The 16907-nt window shown below is 36.9% G+C and overlaps 1 protein-coding gene across 4 annotated transcripts in view; it reads left to right on the plus strand.

The window, feature by feature from the left end:
• Nucleotides 1–16907, plus strand: part of LOC138324921 (receptor-type tyrosine-protein phosphatase epsilon-like) — a 110541-nt gene that overhangs the window by 85263 nt on the left and 8371 nt on the right. For all 4 annotated transcript variants that reach the window (XR_011208704.1, XM_069270172.1, XM_069270171.1 and 1 more), the window contains exons 12-19: nucleotides 4425–4573; nucleotides 4981–5116; nucleotides 6514–6663; nucleotides 7518–7617; nucleotides 8726–8805; nucleotides 9298–9429; nucleotides 9822–9944; nucleotides 14934–15115. Coding sequence is in view for 3 of the 4 variants with exons in the window: in XM_069270172.1 (XP_069126273.1) it covers nucleotides 4425–4573; nucleotides 4981–5116; nucleotides 6514–6663; nucleotides 7518–7617; nucleotides 8726–8805; nucleotides 9298–9429; nucleotides 9822–9944; nucleotides 14934–15115 (1052 nt within the window). In the remaining variant the exon portion in view is untranslated. The remainder of the gene's footprint in view (nucleotides 1–4424; nucleotides 4574–4980; nucleotides 5117–6513; nucleotides 6664–7517; nucleotides 7618–8725; nucleotides 8806–9297; nucleotides 9430–9821; nucleotides 9945–14933; nucleotides 15116–16907) is intronic.

Raw genomic sequence — 16907 nt, forward strand, 5'->3', positions numbered from 1 at the left:
TCATTGAAAGGGTCTTCGACGAGATAAATTCATTACACAGTTTTAGTGACCTAATATGGAAAAATATTGGGTCTAAAATAAACATAGTATTAAGTCATTCACAATCTGTGTAACTAATAATATCAGCCTACTCTAGAAGATCTACGGCTCTAAGCTTACTGTGCTTAATTTTTTTACAATAGAGGGGCACTTCATAGACGCAAATTTTGACTTTTGACAATATCATTGCGGAAAATAAGCCATAATCTTGCAAAAGAATCAAAATATATAATGTGAAAACATTTTTAGCCAATATTTTTTTGAGATTTGAATTCAAAGTAAAATGGATTTAAGGCCTTCAAAGGAGAGATATGGATACTTGTAGGAAGGAGGATTTATTGGACTGAATTGAGTATTACATCTTTATATTCTGATGAACAGTTAAGCAGAATTGCAACCAGACTTAATGAAACTCGTCTCCAATTTTGAATATTGTTAGTAAAAGCATGCTGTACAGCTCTCCTATGAAATCAATCCACATTTAATATTTGATAGGTATTATCAGTATCATATTAGTGGGGAGAAATATTAGAATCTTGAAATATTCCCACATGATAAACATGATAAGGAGTATCTAAAAGCTAGAAGCTGTTTGATATGTCAGTCATGTCCCGTTGCTTTTGTCGTTTGCCGTTGCTTTTGTCTTTTGTATTAACCGTTATATCAACATTGACAAATACAAAGGTCAGTCAACAGATCAATGGATTTAAATAGATTCTGTCCCAGGAATTTCTCATTAAACCGCTCTTTATGTACACAACAGGGCTTATTGGTAGAGAAAAAAACAATAAGAGCAAATATTTCTGGAATATTCCCGTTTCTAGTGTTTAAAATGTAATAACGTAAAAATATTCAATAGCAGCTAGCTGGCAGGGATCAAATTAATAACTGGTGTTTGGCCCTGAAAAGAAAATATGGGTTGTCATAATTTTGAAGTCGTGAGTATTAGTGATATACATTAAATGAAGGGAAGTTCAGCGTTTCCTTTGTCTTGTCACTTCACGTCACACACCGTTTCAATTTGTTACATAATACCACACATTTAGATATGTATTTACATCACACAGTATATTGGGTACAGCCAAACCTGTTTATAAAGACCACCCATGAGACATGGGGAATAGTGGTCACTATAGCCAGGTGGTCTTTACAGACAGGTCACATTGTGTTATAAAAGGCCTAAGCAGGTGGTCTTTATACAGAGGTGGTCACTAAGGCAGGTTTTACTGTAGTGAGATGTCAGCAGGTGGTCTTTATATAGAGGTGGTCACTAAGGCAGGTTTTACTGTAGTGAGATGTCAGCAGGTGGTCTTTATACAGAGGTGGTCACTAAGGCAGGTTTGGCTATGACTTTACATTATGATTATAGACTATGAACACCTTTCAGTACAAGTTACCACAGAGCTCCTCCTCATGAAGTCGCTGTTCCCCATCGGAGAATGCCACCATCAAAGAATGCTTTCTTCTTTCCTGGAAGTTCTCTCTCTGGTCCCCCTATGTGTCCCTCCAGAAACTAAAATCCTAAATAATTCAGTTTAAAGTACCTATTTGATTCAGCAATATGAAAATTTGCTACCATGTTTGGAAACGTGTTTGAGCTGGGGACACAACTGTTTGGATTATCGAGGGCCCACTGTATATTAACTAACCTGTAACTAATCCTTTTATCCCTGTGCAGTATGGATCACACGAAATTAAAGAATGGCTGACCCATTAATTTTTTCTAAGTTTGATCTTCAATCTTGAGGGTTTTAACTCAATGTTTGGTAATTGGAGGAAGCTCAGTAGGTGACAGGATATTACAAATGTGAATGTGACACAAAATCGTTATACAAAAATCAATTAATATGTACTGGATGGGTAGAACATCCTCTCACTATTGACAGAACAGAGTAAAGTAAACCACAGGTCATTTAATACATACTGTACAGGCGAGTGTTAAATTTGAAGTTACTCTATTAAGTAATGCCCGGTTAATCTTCGGCCAATCCTGTGTGTCGACCTATATGACATTTATGACCTTAACTTTCTTCTTCTTCAGTGCTTAACAGATTACATGCCCCTTGATTTTGATGTAATTTTACTAGTGTTACCAGTCAACAGGATATTTTGATATTTCATTCAACACCAAAAATTAACATTTTCAACCAGTTAAATTTGCACCTATAGCTTTAACTACAAAAAGTTTTTATTACTCACCGCATTTTCTATTGAAATGTAGGAGAAGCTTAGGACTGAAGTGATGGTAAGAGACATTGTCATATTGTTATATGTATGTTCCACTCACTGTCATAGTCATTTAGACATACTGTCAAACCTGTCTATAAAGACCACCCAACTGACAGAGAAAAAAATGGTCTTTATAGCCAGGTGGTCTTTATACACAAGTCAAAAATTTTGCTAAAAATTGGCCATTTGGTTACCTGAGAAAGTGGTCTTATTAAGCAGGTGGTCTTTATATAGAGGTGGTCACTAAGGCATGGTTCACTGTATGTGAGGATTTATGGTGGAGGAAACCAGATGTACCTTGAGAAAACCCACCAACCTACACTCAGTCGTACATGGCAGTTGGCTCCACATATTTATTAGTTGAACACGAGCCCATTTAACCACCCAACCATTATAAATATTTTCTGTGATGTCATTAGTAAAGCCTTTTGTAATGCTGATTGAGTTTTAACTTTAAAAGCGTGTGTGATTTGGTACCGTTGAGGAGTTATTGAGCCTGGCAGATTTAGATCACATTCATCAGCGTAATTTAGATCCTGTTTCAGTATCCAATTATTGTCTGTACTGGAATTTTATTTAAATCAATTTTAAGTTTTCTGATTAGGTTTTCTCTCTCTGATAACAAACGGCACTGTTAGGATAACCCTCTCACTTACAGTTACTAATCATCGACCGATTGCTCAGCAACTTTGTTCATAAAATCACAAGCATTCACAGTCACCCTTCTTGTTTTACAATGAAATGTTTAAGCTATACAATCTGAATAGTTCAAATATGTGTTCAAGAGTAAATTAGTTAGTCTGTGAACTATGTTCAAACAGAGTTTCCATTCTCTACATCAAAAAAGGCTTATAGCTCAAAAAATCTGATGTTGAGTTTTTTTGTTTTTTTTGCTTAACAAAATTCTGAAACCAACAATTTTTGGAATAAAATGAACTAGTCAACTGGTGTATCAAACTTGTTAGGCATGGCAACAGAGGGTTTGGATGTGGGTAGGCATGGCAATGGAGAGTTGGTATGTTGGTAGGCATGGTAATGGAAGGTTGGGGTGTTGGTAGGCATGGTATAGAAGGTTGGGATATTGGTAGGCATGGCAATGGAAGGTTGAGATGTTGGTAGGCATGGCAATGGAAGGTTGAGATGTTGGTAGGCATGGCAATGGAGGGTTGGTATGTTGATAGGCATGACAATGGAAGGTTGAGATGTTGGTAGGCATGGCAATGGAAGGTTGAGATGTTGGTAGGCATGGTGATGGAAGGTTGGGATATTGGTAGGTATGGCAATGGAAGGTTGGTGTATTGGTAGGCATGGCAATGGAAGGTTGAGATGTTGGTAGGCATGGCAATGGAAGGTTGAGATGTTGGTAGGCATCGTGATGGAAGGTTGAGATGTTGGTAGGCATGGCAATGGAAGGTTGGGATATTGGTAGGCATGACAATGGAAAGTTGAGATGTTGGTAGGCATCGTGATGGAAGGTTGAGATGTTGGTAGGCATGGCAATGGAAGGTTGAGATGTTGGTAGGCATGGTGATAGAAGGTTGGGATATTGGTAGGTATGGCAATGGAAGGTTGGTGTATTGGTAGGCATGGCAATGGAAGGTTGGGATATTAGTAGGCATGGCAATGGAAGGTTAAGAGATTGGTAGGCAAGGCAATGGAAGGTTTAGATGTTGGTAGGCATGGCAATGGTAAGTTGAGATGTTGGAAGGCATGGCAATGGAAGGTTGAGATGTTGGTAGTCATGGCAATGAAAGGTTGGGATGTTCATAGGCATGGCAATGAAAGGTTGATATGTTGGTAAGCATGACATTGGAAGGTTGAGATATAAGTAGGCATGGCATTTGAAGGCTGTGATATTAGTAGGCATGGCAGTGGAAGGTTGAAATGATGGTAGTTATGGCAATGGAAGGTTGAGATGTTAGTAGTTATGGCAATGGATGGTTAAGATAATGGTAGGCATGGCAATGGTAGATTTAGTTTCATGTTCAATTGAGGAGTTTTGAATCAGGTCAATGACAGGTCTAGATGTAAATAATCATTGTTATCAAAAAATATCCATAAACCTGGTAAGAAAAAGCTGAGATAATCATTAAACATTACAGTGATGTCAGAATGTTGTGATATATGATAATTAACACATTGATACCTTGTTACAGGATGGAATCTCAGAGGAAAGAACAGTTAAACACTTTGAGATGGTAGGTTTTAATGATGAAGCTACCGACCCAGGGTTTCTCCTGGACTGTATCCGCCGTGTGAACACTTACATGCTGGGGGTAACAGGGCCCATCCTGGTCCACTGTAGGTAAGTTCTCACATATGTGGTTTCATATGCTTGCTAGGTATATCTGTGGTTCCTAGGTAAAAATTAAAACTTTGTAATGAGAAAGAAAGCAGATTGGGTTCAAGACAGCTCACAATGGCATAACAATATCAAATATACTCTCTGTAAACCCACTTAATTATGCGTTTTCATTCCCAACAATGATGATTTCATGATTCAAATATAAAACACTATATTGTGGTTATACTTTATCTTTTCCAAAGCAATTCCATAGATTTTTCTTGCACTCAAAAATAATTTGGTTTGCTTTAGTTCTATTTAATGGCCACAGAGATATTTCAGTTGTTTCTATCTATGGCAAGCAAAACTGTATGTACATTGTACAGATATATATATAGGATAAACTCTATTGTTGTGCTGTTTGACAGGTGTGGTGGCGGTAAAACCTCTGTGTTTATCGCCCTGGACTATTGTCTAAAACAGCTAGAGAAGGAAGGCTGCATCGACATATACAGTACTGTCCTACATCTCCGAAAGTTCAGAAAAAATATGGTCCGGACACTGGTAAGGGCACAACAAATTTTTTTTATTGGTTTCATCTTCCTTTTTCTGTGGAAATCATCCTTGCACGTTCATTATCAGACAATAAATTAATGCATCTGAAGGGCAGAAGAACTTTTTTTCATGACATGAATGCTTTTTGATTCAAGTACTCAATGTGAAGTATTTGTAACAGGGTGCAGGATTTACAATAAATTTTATACCTGCCTAGACTGCCAGGAATCAAACTCTGGATCTCTGGATTACTTGTCTGACGCTCAATTGACCGAGCTAAAGAGAAGTTCTCTCTAGCCGAGCTGTATATTGCAGCTTGTATTGACCAGGGTTACATACTACCCCTCAAGGAAAGAACTCTTCCTCGAGTTTCCAGGGGTCACAACGATTCCTTCACAGGTATCGTTGAGTATCCTTCCCCCAAGTCCCTACATGGGCGCCAATTATAACAGGGTGCAGGCTTTACAATAAATTTAATACCTGCTGCTGCCAGGGATCAAACTGGGGACCTACGGATTACTGGTCTGACGCTCAACCAATTGTCAGCTAAAGAGAAGTTCTCTCTAGCCCAGAGTTATATTGTGGCTAGTATTGACATAGTATTGAGTTACATATTTATTCAACAAAGTTAACTCATATCCAGTAGTCTACATCAGAGATTCTTTGTCATTCCTGTTAAAGCTTTGAAGCTCAGACTTTTGTGTATTCCTGTATCAATTTTGTGGATACGGTGAGTTATCAACCTGAGTAAGTCATATATCCCAAGGCCGGAGGCCTAGGGTTATATTATTTTCGAGGGTTGATAACTCACCGTATGCACCTGAAAATAGGTCGATAACTGTTTTATTATATGACATTTACAAGATATTAACCTGGCTATTCAAAAGACTTCAGAATAAATTTGATGATATTTACAAATGTTTTAGGCTGGTAGAACTGGAATTTTTTATAGCAGCATCAACTTCCTGTCTGGCATTCTTGAATGTTTTTCATAAATTGAAGTTCACAGTAGATCACCATTTATCGCAGCCTTCCGCTATATATGTTGCCGACTATAATAATGAGTCACAATAGATTATCCCGACGTTATTGAATGAGGGAAACTTCTGTTACACTATATTTGGGTACAACTCGTCGTCAAAAGTTATTATGACGTCACATCTCAAGGGATCTTTCCTCGATCTATTTTTGATACAGGTCTTACTGGACTCACGGGAGGTATCTGGACTGAGTCCAGAAACCTCGCGTGCTTTTCAACGCAGATATCAGGGTTGATATCGCAGTTGATGAATACTTCTAAGAAACGTAATGGCCAATCGAAATACAGCAAAAGCACCAGTTATATAATAAAAACAAATATACAAAAGTCATGACTGCTTGTTCTTATGTTGCTTTATACCTTCCAGTACCAATATCGCCTTATTTATGAAGCTGCAGCTATGCACATCCAGTGTGGTACAACTGTAGTGACGTCTGCCCAACTCCCGGCCGTGGTCCAGCGACTCGCTGTTAAGGATCCACGAACTCGTTTTCATGGATTTGAAAAAGAACACCAAGTATGTTTGTCTATAACTTGCAAATCTAGCAGTATTTTATGGGCAGTAAAGAACTAGGATGTGGTTTGTTGTTGGAGTACTTGAAACCAACTTTCTTTCGCATGTGATTTATTTTCGCAAATTTTGCTTTAAAAGTAAATTTACGAATGTTTATCTCTGCAAATTGATATTTTCCATAATTCTTCTATTAAATTTAAAGACATTTCCATTCAAATTTAATCCATGAAACTTTATCTCTACGAAATAGTTATGAAACAGGAATCGCCAAAATAAGTAGCCACGAAAAAAAAGTTGGTTAACAGTAATTTTGGGGATATATTTTACTGTGTTTACAATATTCATTCTGTTTTACATTCTTCACTTGATACATTTCTACCTCCTGTTTGGGGTAATTACTAGTATGATATAAATTGCTTTGTATGGGTGAGAGAACCAAAAATGGTTGTCTGAGCCAGTATGCCACATTTACTGTACCTAAAAATCAACTTAGAAGAGAGAGGGGGAGAAGTGAGGAAATCCTGATGGACAACATAAGTTTTCTTTAATGCAAATTATCTTAAAACTCTAAAAATTCTTGAAAATTAGGCCATTATCTGAGAAATTCAATATGGCTACCAGAGTCTGACATCCTGCTTTTAATTATATGGGATATAGCATATGTTACAATCATCAAATTTTCATTGGACATTTTTTCATAGGGATGGACAAGCTATCACATTTGAAATGGTAAAAAAAACACCTCTGATAATCATTGCTGTGGTAATGTAATGGAGGTTTGTAGTAATAGTTTTAAAGGGCTAAATTTGATAAAAACCATCAGATATATACAGTAAGATATGTTTTATCTTTTTCAGATAATCAAAAACATAGCAACGCGACTCAGTATTGGAGATTGTGCTGGAGGTCACAGATCAGAGAATAGGACAAAAAGTCGCGACATCATGCTGCTTCCTCGTGAGTATAAACTTATAAACAAGTCTGTGGTATGGCTGGTTATTTAGAGAAAAAAATATCAACTGAAGACTTCCATCGTGAGTATAAACTTATAAACAAGTCTGTGGTATTACTGGTTATTTAGAAAAAAAATATCAACTGAAGACTTCCATCGTGAGTATAAACTTATAAACAAGTCTGTGGTATTACTGGTTATTTAGAAAAAAAATATCAACTGAAGACTTCCATCGTGAGTATAAACTTATAAACAAGTCTGTGGTATTACTGGTTATTTAGAGAAAAAAATATCAACTGAAGACTTCCATCGTGAGTATAAACTTATAAACAAGTCTGTGGTAGTACTGGTTATTTAGAAAAAAAATATCAACTGAAGACTTCCATCGTGAGTATAAACTTATAAACAAGTCTGTGGTATTACTGGTTATTTAGAAAAAAAATATCAACTGAAGACTTCCATCGTGAGTATAAACTTATAAACAAGTCTGTGGTATTACTGGTTATTTAGAAAAAAAAATATCAACTGAAGACTTCCATCGTGAGTATAAACTTATAAACAAGTCTGTGGTAGTACTGGTTATTTAGAAAAAAAATATCAACTGAAGACTTCCATCGTGAGTATAAACTTATAAACAAGTCTGTGGTATTACTGGTTATTTAGAAAAAAAATATCAACTGAAGACTTCCATCGTGAGTATAAACTTATAAACAAGTCTGTGGTATTACTGGTTATTTAGAAAAAAAATATCAACTGAAGACTTCCATCGTGAGTATAAACTTATAAACAAGTCTGTGGTATTACTGGTTATTTAGAAAAAAAATATCAACTGAAGACTTCCATCGTGAGTATAAACTTATAAACAAGTCTGTGGTATTACTGGTTATTTAGAAAAAAAATATCAACTGAAGACTTCCATCGTGAGTATAAACTTATAAACAAGTCTGTGGTATTACTGGTTATTTAGAAAAAAAATATCAACTGAAGACTTCTAACTATAGCAGTGTTTGAGTTTATTAGCTGGAAGGAGAACCTTTGTTTGAATTATTATTTTAATGTTTTAACCCACTGGAATTTTGATCTTTACAGTGTTGTATTTCTGACATGTTTCAGCTGAGAGGGCTCGCCCTTATTTGTTGACGTCAGAGTCAAGTGACAATGGTACAGACTTCATCAATGCTGTATTTATTGATGTGAGTAGAAGACTTCATCTGTCAAAAATCTCCATAACTTCTGATAAACTAGTCGTACATTAATGGAATATGTAATTTACAGAAGAATATCAATGATTTTAAAAATAAATTGCATTCTCAATGAAATTTATCTTTAGGATGATTAGGTGGGTTAGTGCTTAAGCCACTCCCATTTTACATAGTTGGCTGAGATTCAATCCCTGGCAGGGACATAGGTCAAGGGTCACCTACCTGATCACATGGGGTGGGATATGTTGGGAGTATGAATCCTTGTCATTCTAATTAACCCTCCTCGCACACATACTTCCAGGCCATCAAAAGACATTGGTATACGTAATGCAACTTGTTTTGCTATTGATATAAAATAAATAAAGTTAAAATGGATAAACTTTTCTTAAATACAATTGTTCCAAATTTTTTTTTATTATTTTGAAAGTTTTATCAATGAGTATTCAATACTTCAGTTATTTTACTTGTGTATTTCATTGCTAGGGTTATTACCAGGAGAACAATTTCCTAGTTACACAATGGCCTATGCAAAACACAATCAACGACGTTTGGCGTCTGATTTATGACTACAAGATAATGTCTTTAGTGATTCTTAACGACGTCAAATATTCAAGGGTAAGTCATTTCATATTTCACATTCAATTATCCCTGAGATATATAACTCAATAGAAATTTTAAAAAAAAATAATAAAGGCAACATATCATCAACTCTTGTGCCCTCATTTTCCCCTGTATTATATACTAAAATCCATCCTGTACAATACTATATGATCTTCAACTCAAGTTTCCTCACTAGTTGGATTCACAGGAATAATCCTGCAAAGAATTTATTTCAATGTAGAACAGATATTTAGTTTCATTGTGGATTTCAGAATTCCAGTTTTCAAAATCAACAACTATCTTTGACAATAAAGACAATGTTTTCAATATTTTTTTATAAGGAAGATGGAAGTATAAGAGAAGAAGTACGTAGGATGTTTAAACCTGATGAGTCTCTTTGATTACAGAGCCACCCATGTTTCTGGCCTACGGACCTAGACGTAGAACACAAGTACGGCCCAATAGGAGTCCGCTATCTTGGCTGTCAGAAATTCCCTAACATCGTTATCCGAGCCTTCGCTGTAAGAAAGGTAAGTGATTCAATAATTATAGTAGTATAGGTACAAAACTCCATTAAGTAAGTCTGACCTCAACTGAAACAGCAGGCCTCACCTTCAGCAATAGGACTTGAGTCTAACAATAAGTCCCATCTCCAGTGATATGCCTCAGCAATCATGCCTCAGCAATCATCTCTAATATGTCTCTATAAACAATTAATTCATCAATAAGTAATAAACCCTTACAAAAAATTGAAGTGGTGAAATCTTGCAAACTGAGAAGTAAGTCAGAATTACAGTAATTAAGTTTAAATCTTTACCTTAAAAAACAAAAATTAGTCCAATTTAATAGAATTATTCACATACCGCATGATACCTGATAACATCTGTGCAGCAGTGGTGAAGGAGCGTTAGCGCGCGATATCATCTTTTGAAGTAATTCCTTCACTAACAGAAACAATAATCCTGCACAAACCATATCGGGTATCACTTGGTACGTGAATTATTCCCATTTTCATTGTGTGTTTAAGAATCAGTAAATGTTAAATTTGAGCTATCCTAGTTTACAAAGGAGTTCTTATTCTCACATAATGAACCATTGTCTTCATTGTAGCTCGGTTCTTATTTAAAAAGTTAATCCCGAGAAAGTGAAGAATGATGGAACCTATTGGGGAAGCGATTTTTATGGCATCAATACAGTAATTTCACTCATTGTTTGATGAAGTGGATAGGTTTTCTTAGTGCCAGATGCTGCTCTAAGTACCTGTCATGGTGGACAGTGTCTGTTTAATCATGACTCACATAATAATAGCTCTATACAGTGACTAATGTGATGGTGAAGGTAATGTTAGGGAACACTGGACTGACAAATGGACATCGGTCAGAGTATGTCTCAGGGAAATTTTAGGGAACATTGGACTGACAAAGGGACACAATCATCGGTCAGAGTATGTCTCGGGGTAATGTTAGGGAACACTGGACTGACAAATGGACACAAACATCGGTCAGAGTATGTCTCAAGGTAATGCTAAGAGGTATAGAGTAATCTTCTTTATTTAGCTGTTTCTGTATTGATAATATTCATAGGGATGAAATTTTTGTGATTTCACAGCATATGGTTGTGGACATTTCATCCATGAAACTATAAATAAACCATATATAGTCAAACCCGCCTTAATTTATTTTAATAGTGACCACCTCTATATAAAGACCACCTGCTTAATAAGACCACTTTTTAGGCATCCCAGATGACCAATTTCAACACAATCTGACCTTTATATAAAGACCAAATAGCTATAAAGACCAGTTTTCCGTCATTCCTTCATAGGTCTTTATAGACAGATTTGATTGTATATATTCCTATAGCCATATCGTGAAATTTTGATCACTGAAAACTTATTTTCCCGTTTTGAAATTACAAAATTTTTTACCCGCAACAATAACCATCTGTAGGATATATAGTAATATTTCTGTATAGGCATAATTATCTGTGATCAAAGCAAGTACCACATTCGCCATAATTAACGCCGCCCAGGGCAAAGTGGGGTGCTTATTGAAAGAGATGGAAGTTGTGGACGAGAAATGTCAGCCATATTTTAACTTTTTATGACACTTTAATCTGTTAAGTAAACATACATATACCTTTTAACCTTTGAGACACATTATTATATATGACATGGGGAGGGATGCTTGTGGGGGAGGAGCGCTAATTACGGTGAATATGGTATGTAAATTTTCACTTTCAAAATTCTCTTCCTCTTTAATACAAAATTAGATCTCTACCAATTGGTGATAAGATCATTAGTGGAAATACACTCAACTCTTATCCATGGAGACAAGGGGTTGGGTGCCAAATAGAACAAACAGCAAATCTAACAACACAGTTGTAAAAAAAAATGGGGACGCAAAAGTACATTATTTCGAATATTTCAATTTTGAAAAAAAATAAAAGTTCTTCCAATTGATAGCTACATTTGATATGAATTTCATTTTAAATACAGCCTTCTTTAAATAGTTTTTTTCTTTCATTTATGTCAAACAACTATTATCTGTGCCCTTTTTTGAAAAGAAAAAGATTTTCAGATAGTTTAATTAGTTCTGTTTGCGTTTATGTTTTTTTGTTTTAAGAACCTATTACAGACATGCATATTACATATATATCAAAAACCAATTTTATGTAATAGTTCACTCAATTTTTGATCATTTTGATTTAAAGTCCTATTTCAGCTGAACTTAGAATTGAAAGTTTACATTAGTTAGACAATCAGAATTTCATTGGGAAAAAACCACAAACTATAAAACTAAATGACATCCTCTATGCATGTATCTCAAGTCTTTTTATGGTGGAGATAAGTTAAGGTCAACTATATGGGGAATCAATGACTGCCTAAAACAGCAGGTAGAGTGGTTACCATAAACTGGCATTTTAAAACGTCTGGAAACATTGATCTCATCCGCTGCTCAAGAAATACTGGAAAGTTTACAAATAGTGAAGTGGGAATTTAAATAATCTAATCACAGACTTTGCCAAGTTATGGATAGATATCAGAAATTCAAACATCTGTGGAGTATCATATTTATTGTTTATGACAGTACAGCTGCATTCTATTGGCCAGGTTTTATATTATTCAACGTCTAACATAACAGCCAATGTTTCTCCCGCTTTGGGAATTTTAATAGTATTGTCAAGATGTGTTTGCCTCAAGGATTGAGATTTTCCACAAGATGCCAAGATTGATTTGACTGCTGTATTTAGTATCTCAGAACATTTTGACATGTGATCTCCCAGGAGAATACCTAGAGTACTACTGTCTACATACACAGTGATACATATTATTGGTGAATACATATTTTATCACCAATAATTATGGTCATACCTAGACTAATGCTGTCTATATATATATATACACACTGTGAGACTCTCTCAACATGGTCAGGAAAACCTTCTCAGTCAGAAATGGCATAGTTTTCAATATTGTATTCATTATACACATCATGCTTTTTCTAAATAAAAATGTATTATATTCTTGCCTTAGAAAATTTGTTTTACATTTTTAGGTCATCTGACACAAAGGGTTAGGATGACCTATACTCATCATGTTCTGATACTGTTGTCCCATGTGCGTAAACATTTCATTCAAACAATTTCTTCTGAAAGCCCCAGGGTACTGAGTATTAGCCTGAAGCATGCTACCAAGTTTATTCAAATCAATGACCTTGACCTTCATTCAAGATCACAGGAGTCAAAAAGGCTAAGATATTTTAAACACCTTCTTGCCAATAACTAAGAGGCATAGAGACTTGATATTGGGCCTGTGACATGCTTTGATAAAGAGCTTCCATGTTTATTCAAATGCATGACCTTGACCTTCATTCAAGATGTTAGGGATAAAAAAGGCTTAAGTCTTTAAACAGTTGATATCTTGTCCAAAAAAAAGGCCTAGAGTACTTGTATAGATCTTGCAGCATACAGGGATTAAGGACTTCCAACTTTGTTCAAGTGAATGACCTCTACCATCTTTTAAACATATTGGAAACTTACAGCTTCATCTAGTAGTTCCTTGTATCAACTTAATTGTTAGCCACTACTGTATACAGTGATTGTTGTTTTGTGCCAATATTCAAATGACCGTTAAGGCCCATGGATCTCTTATTATTGTATGTGATTTAACTCAAACCAATGTATTTTTGGATTTCTTATTTGATTGTTTCCTTAAACTAAATAAAATAAAAATGAAGGAGTGAAAAAAAATTGAAAGGAACCTGGAGCTCATGTGAAAGAGTAATGAACCCAATTCTAAGGTCCCACAATGTAATCTTCAATAAAACAATAGGTGCATTGTTAAAAATGGTTCAGGCCTGGTCAATATTCAGTTCTAAAAGGGGTAAGTGGTTAGGGTGTCCCTGTGCAGACAGCAGTGTTCAGAATTTTTTTCTAAATGTTGATTTTGTTATGTGAGTTATGAATGCCATTGAGATGTTTATGATAAAAGTTAAAAGAAAACAGAAAATCTTTTTTTCATTTTAGAAATTAATTTCCTCTGGTTTATCTCCCCTTTTTTCCATTGTTAAAATTTTGGGTAAATATTGCAGCGTTCAGCAAACTAATTGTTGACCCACAGGTGTTGTTTTTATGCTTTATATAGCGGTTTGGCTACTTAAGGGAAATCCTGCTGTAGTTATTGATTGTGGTTGTCTAGTACAGGCTGACGTCCGGGTTCATGTTGTTGGAGATGTTCACAGCCATTGTAACGGGGTGCACCACTGACACTATGATATTTCTCTGACAGCGACATTCAAACCCCATGGGAGCAATTCATGCCATGTTGATTTGATTTGTATGACGTCATCGCCACCACATAACCTTACTGTCCTTATAAGACATGTCACGTCGTCGTGACACTACACTCACTCCCTGTCACAGTTATAGGGGACGTAGCGTTTTGTCTGCACAGTTTGTCGCTGTTTTGTTACTCTGAAGGTTATGGCGAGTATTAAATGATACTTAATTCACAGATATGTTTATTTTAGAATTTAATGTTTTAACAAATAAACCACTTATTGGTGGTAAAGATCAAGGTCGTCTGTAGAAATTCAGGGTAATACTTATTGAGCAGACAGGGTTGAGTGGTTGAGTACAAATGATTCTGATAACATCTGTATAAACTATACAGATAATAATACTTATGTAAAAAATCACAAGGTCACAAATAGTTTGAAAGGCATCCAATACACGAGGTTCCATTGACCTGCTGCATTGCCGTTGAAACACTAAAATCTAATCACTAATACATAAAATTTTGATTTCACATCTCTAAAACCTTTCATACATCAGTCAGTTTATTTATCTATTTTTTTTTAAGGAGAAGGGGGGAGGGGGTTACATTGAGGGGAGAGGGCTCTTTCTTTGTTTTCAGCCATATTATGACATTGATAATGTAATTATCATAATAAAAGTCTTGACATGACTCTATGATGGCTATATAAATTGTAAAAATTGAAATGTATCTGTATCATTTTCAGAACTTGACCTGCATGTCAGAAATTACAGCGGAGTACTCAGTAGTGAAGACTTTCCAGTTAACATGTTGGCCGGCAAAAGAGAAGACCCCTCACAGTTCTAAATCCATGATCTATCTGATGGGATGTGTGGAGGAATGGCAGCAACGAACAAACCCACTCAACCCTGTCTGTATCATGTCAAAGTGAGTACCGACCCAGTCAACCCTGTCTGTATCATGTCAAAGTGAGTACCGACCCAGTCAACCCTGTCTGTATCATGTCAAAGTGAGTACCGACCCACTCAACCCTGTCTGTATCATGTCAAAGTGAGTACCGACCCACTCAACCCTGTCTGTATCATGTCAAAGTGAGTACCGACCCACTCAACCCTGTCTGTATCATGTCAAAGTGAGTACCGACCCATTCAACCCTGTCTGTATCATGTCAAAGTGAGTACCGACCCATTCAACCCTGTCTGTATCATGTCAAAGTGAGTACCGACCCACTCAACCCTGTCTGTATCATGTCAAAGTGAGTACCGACCCATTCAACCCTGTCTGTATCATGTCAAAGTGAGTACCGACCCATTCAACCCTGTCTGTATCATGTCAAAGTGAGTACCGACCCACTCAACCCTGTCTGTATCATGTCAAAGTGAGTACCGACCCACTCAACCCTGTCTGTATCATGTCAAAGTGAGTACCGACCCACTCAACCCTGTCTGTATCATGTCAAAGTGAGGTACCCGAACCCACTCAACCCTGTCTGTATCATGTCAAAGTGAGTACCGACCCACTCAACCCTGTCTGTATCATGTCAAAGTGAGTACCGACCCATTCAACCCTGTCTGTATCATGTCAAAGTGAGTACCGACCCACTCAACCCTGTCTGTATCATGTCAAAGTGAGTACTGACCCACTCAACCCTGTCTGTATCATGTCAAAGTGAGTACCGACCCACTCAACCCTGTCTGTATCATGTCAAAGTGAGTACCGACCCACTCAACCCTGTCTGTATCATGTCAAAGTGAGTACCGACCCACTCAACCCTGTCTGTATCATGTCAAAGTGAGTACCGACCCACTCAACCCTGTCTGTATCATGTCAAAGTGAGTACCGACCCACTCAACCCTGTCTGTATCATGTCAAAGTGAGTACCGACCCACTCAACCCTGTCTGTATCATGTCAAAGTGAGTACCGACCCACTCAACCCTGTCTGTATCATGTCAAAGTGAGTACCGACCCACTCAACCCTGTCTGTATCATGTCAAAGTGAGTACCGACCCAGTCAACCTGTCTGTATCATGTCAAAGTGAGTACCGACCCACTCAACCCTGTCTGTATCATGTCAAAGTGAGTACCGACCCACTCAACCCTGTCTGTATCATGTCAAAGTGAGTACCGACCCATCAACCCTGTCTGTATCATGTCAAAGTGAGTACCGACCCACTCAACCCTGTCTGTATTGTCAATGAGTCGACCCACTCAACCCTGTCTGTATCATGTCAAAGTGAGTACCGACCCACTCAACCCTGTCTGTATCATGTCAAAGTGAGTACCGACCCATCAACCTTCTGTATCATGTCAAAGTGAGTACCACCACTCAACCTTCTGTATCATGTAATCAACCTTCTGTATCTGTCAAAGTGAGTACCGACCCACTCAACCCTGTCTGTATCATGTCAAAGTGAGTACCGACCCACTCAACCCTGTCTGTATCATGTCAAATGTGAGTACCCCTGACCCACTCAACCCTGTCTGTATCATGTCAAAGTGAGTACCGACCCACTCAACCCTGTCTGTATCATGTCAAAGTGAGTACCGACCCATCAACCTTGTCTGTATCATGTCAAAGTGAGTACCAACCCACTCAACCCTGTCTGTATCATGTCAAAGTGAGTACCGACCCACTCAACCCTGTCTGTATCTGTCAAAGTGAGTACCACTACCCTCAAACCTGTCTGTATCATGTCAAAGTGAGTACCGACCCACTCA

Source organism: Argopecten irradians, chromosome 6 (assembly GCF_041381155.1).
Source record: "Argopecten irradians isolate NY chromosome 6, Ai_NY, whole genome shotgun sequence".
Classification (NCBI taxonomy): domain Eukaryota; kingdom Metazoa; phylum Mollusca; class Bivalvia; order Pectinida; family Pectinidae; genus Argopecten; species Argopecten irradians.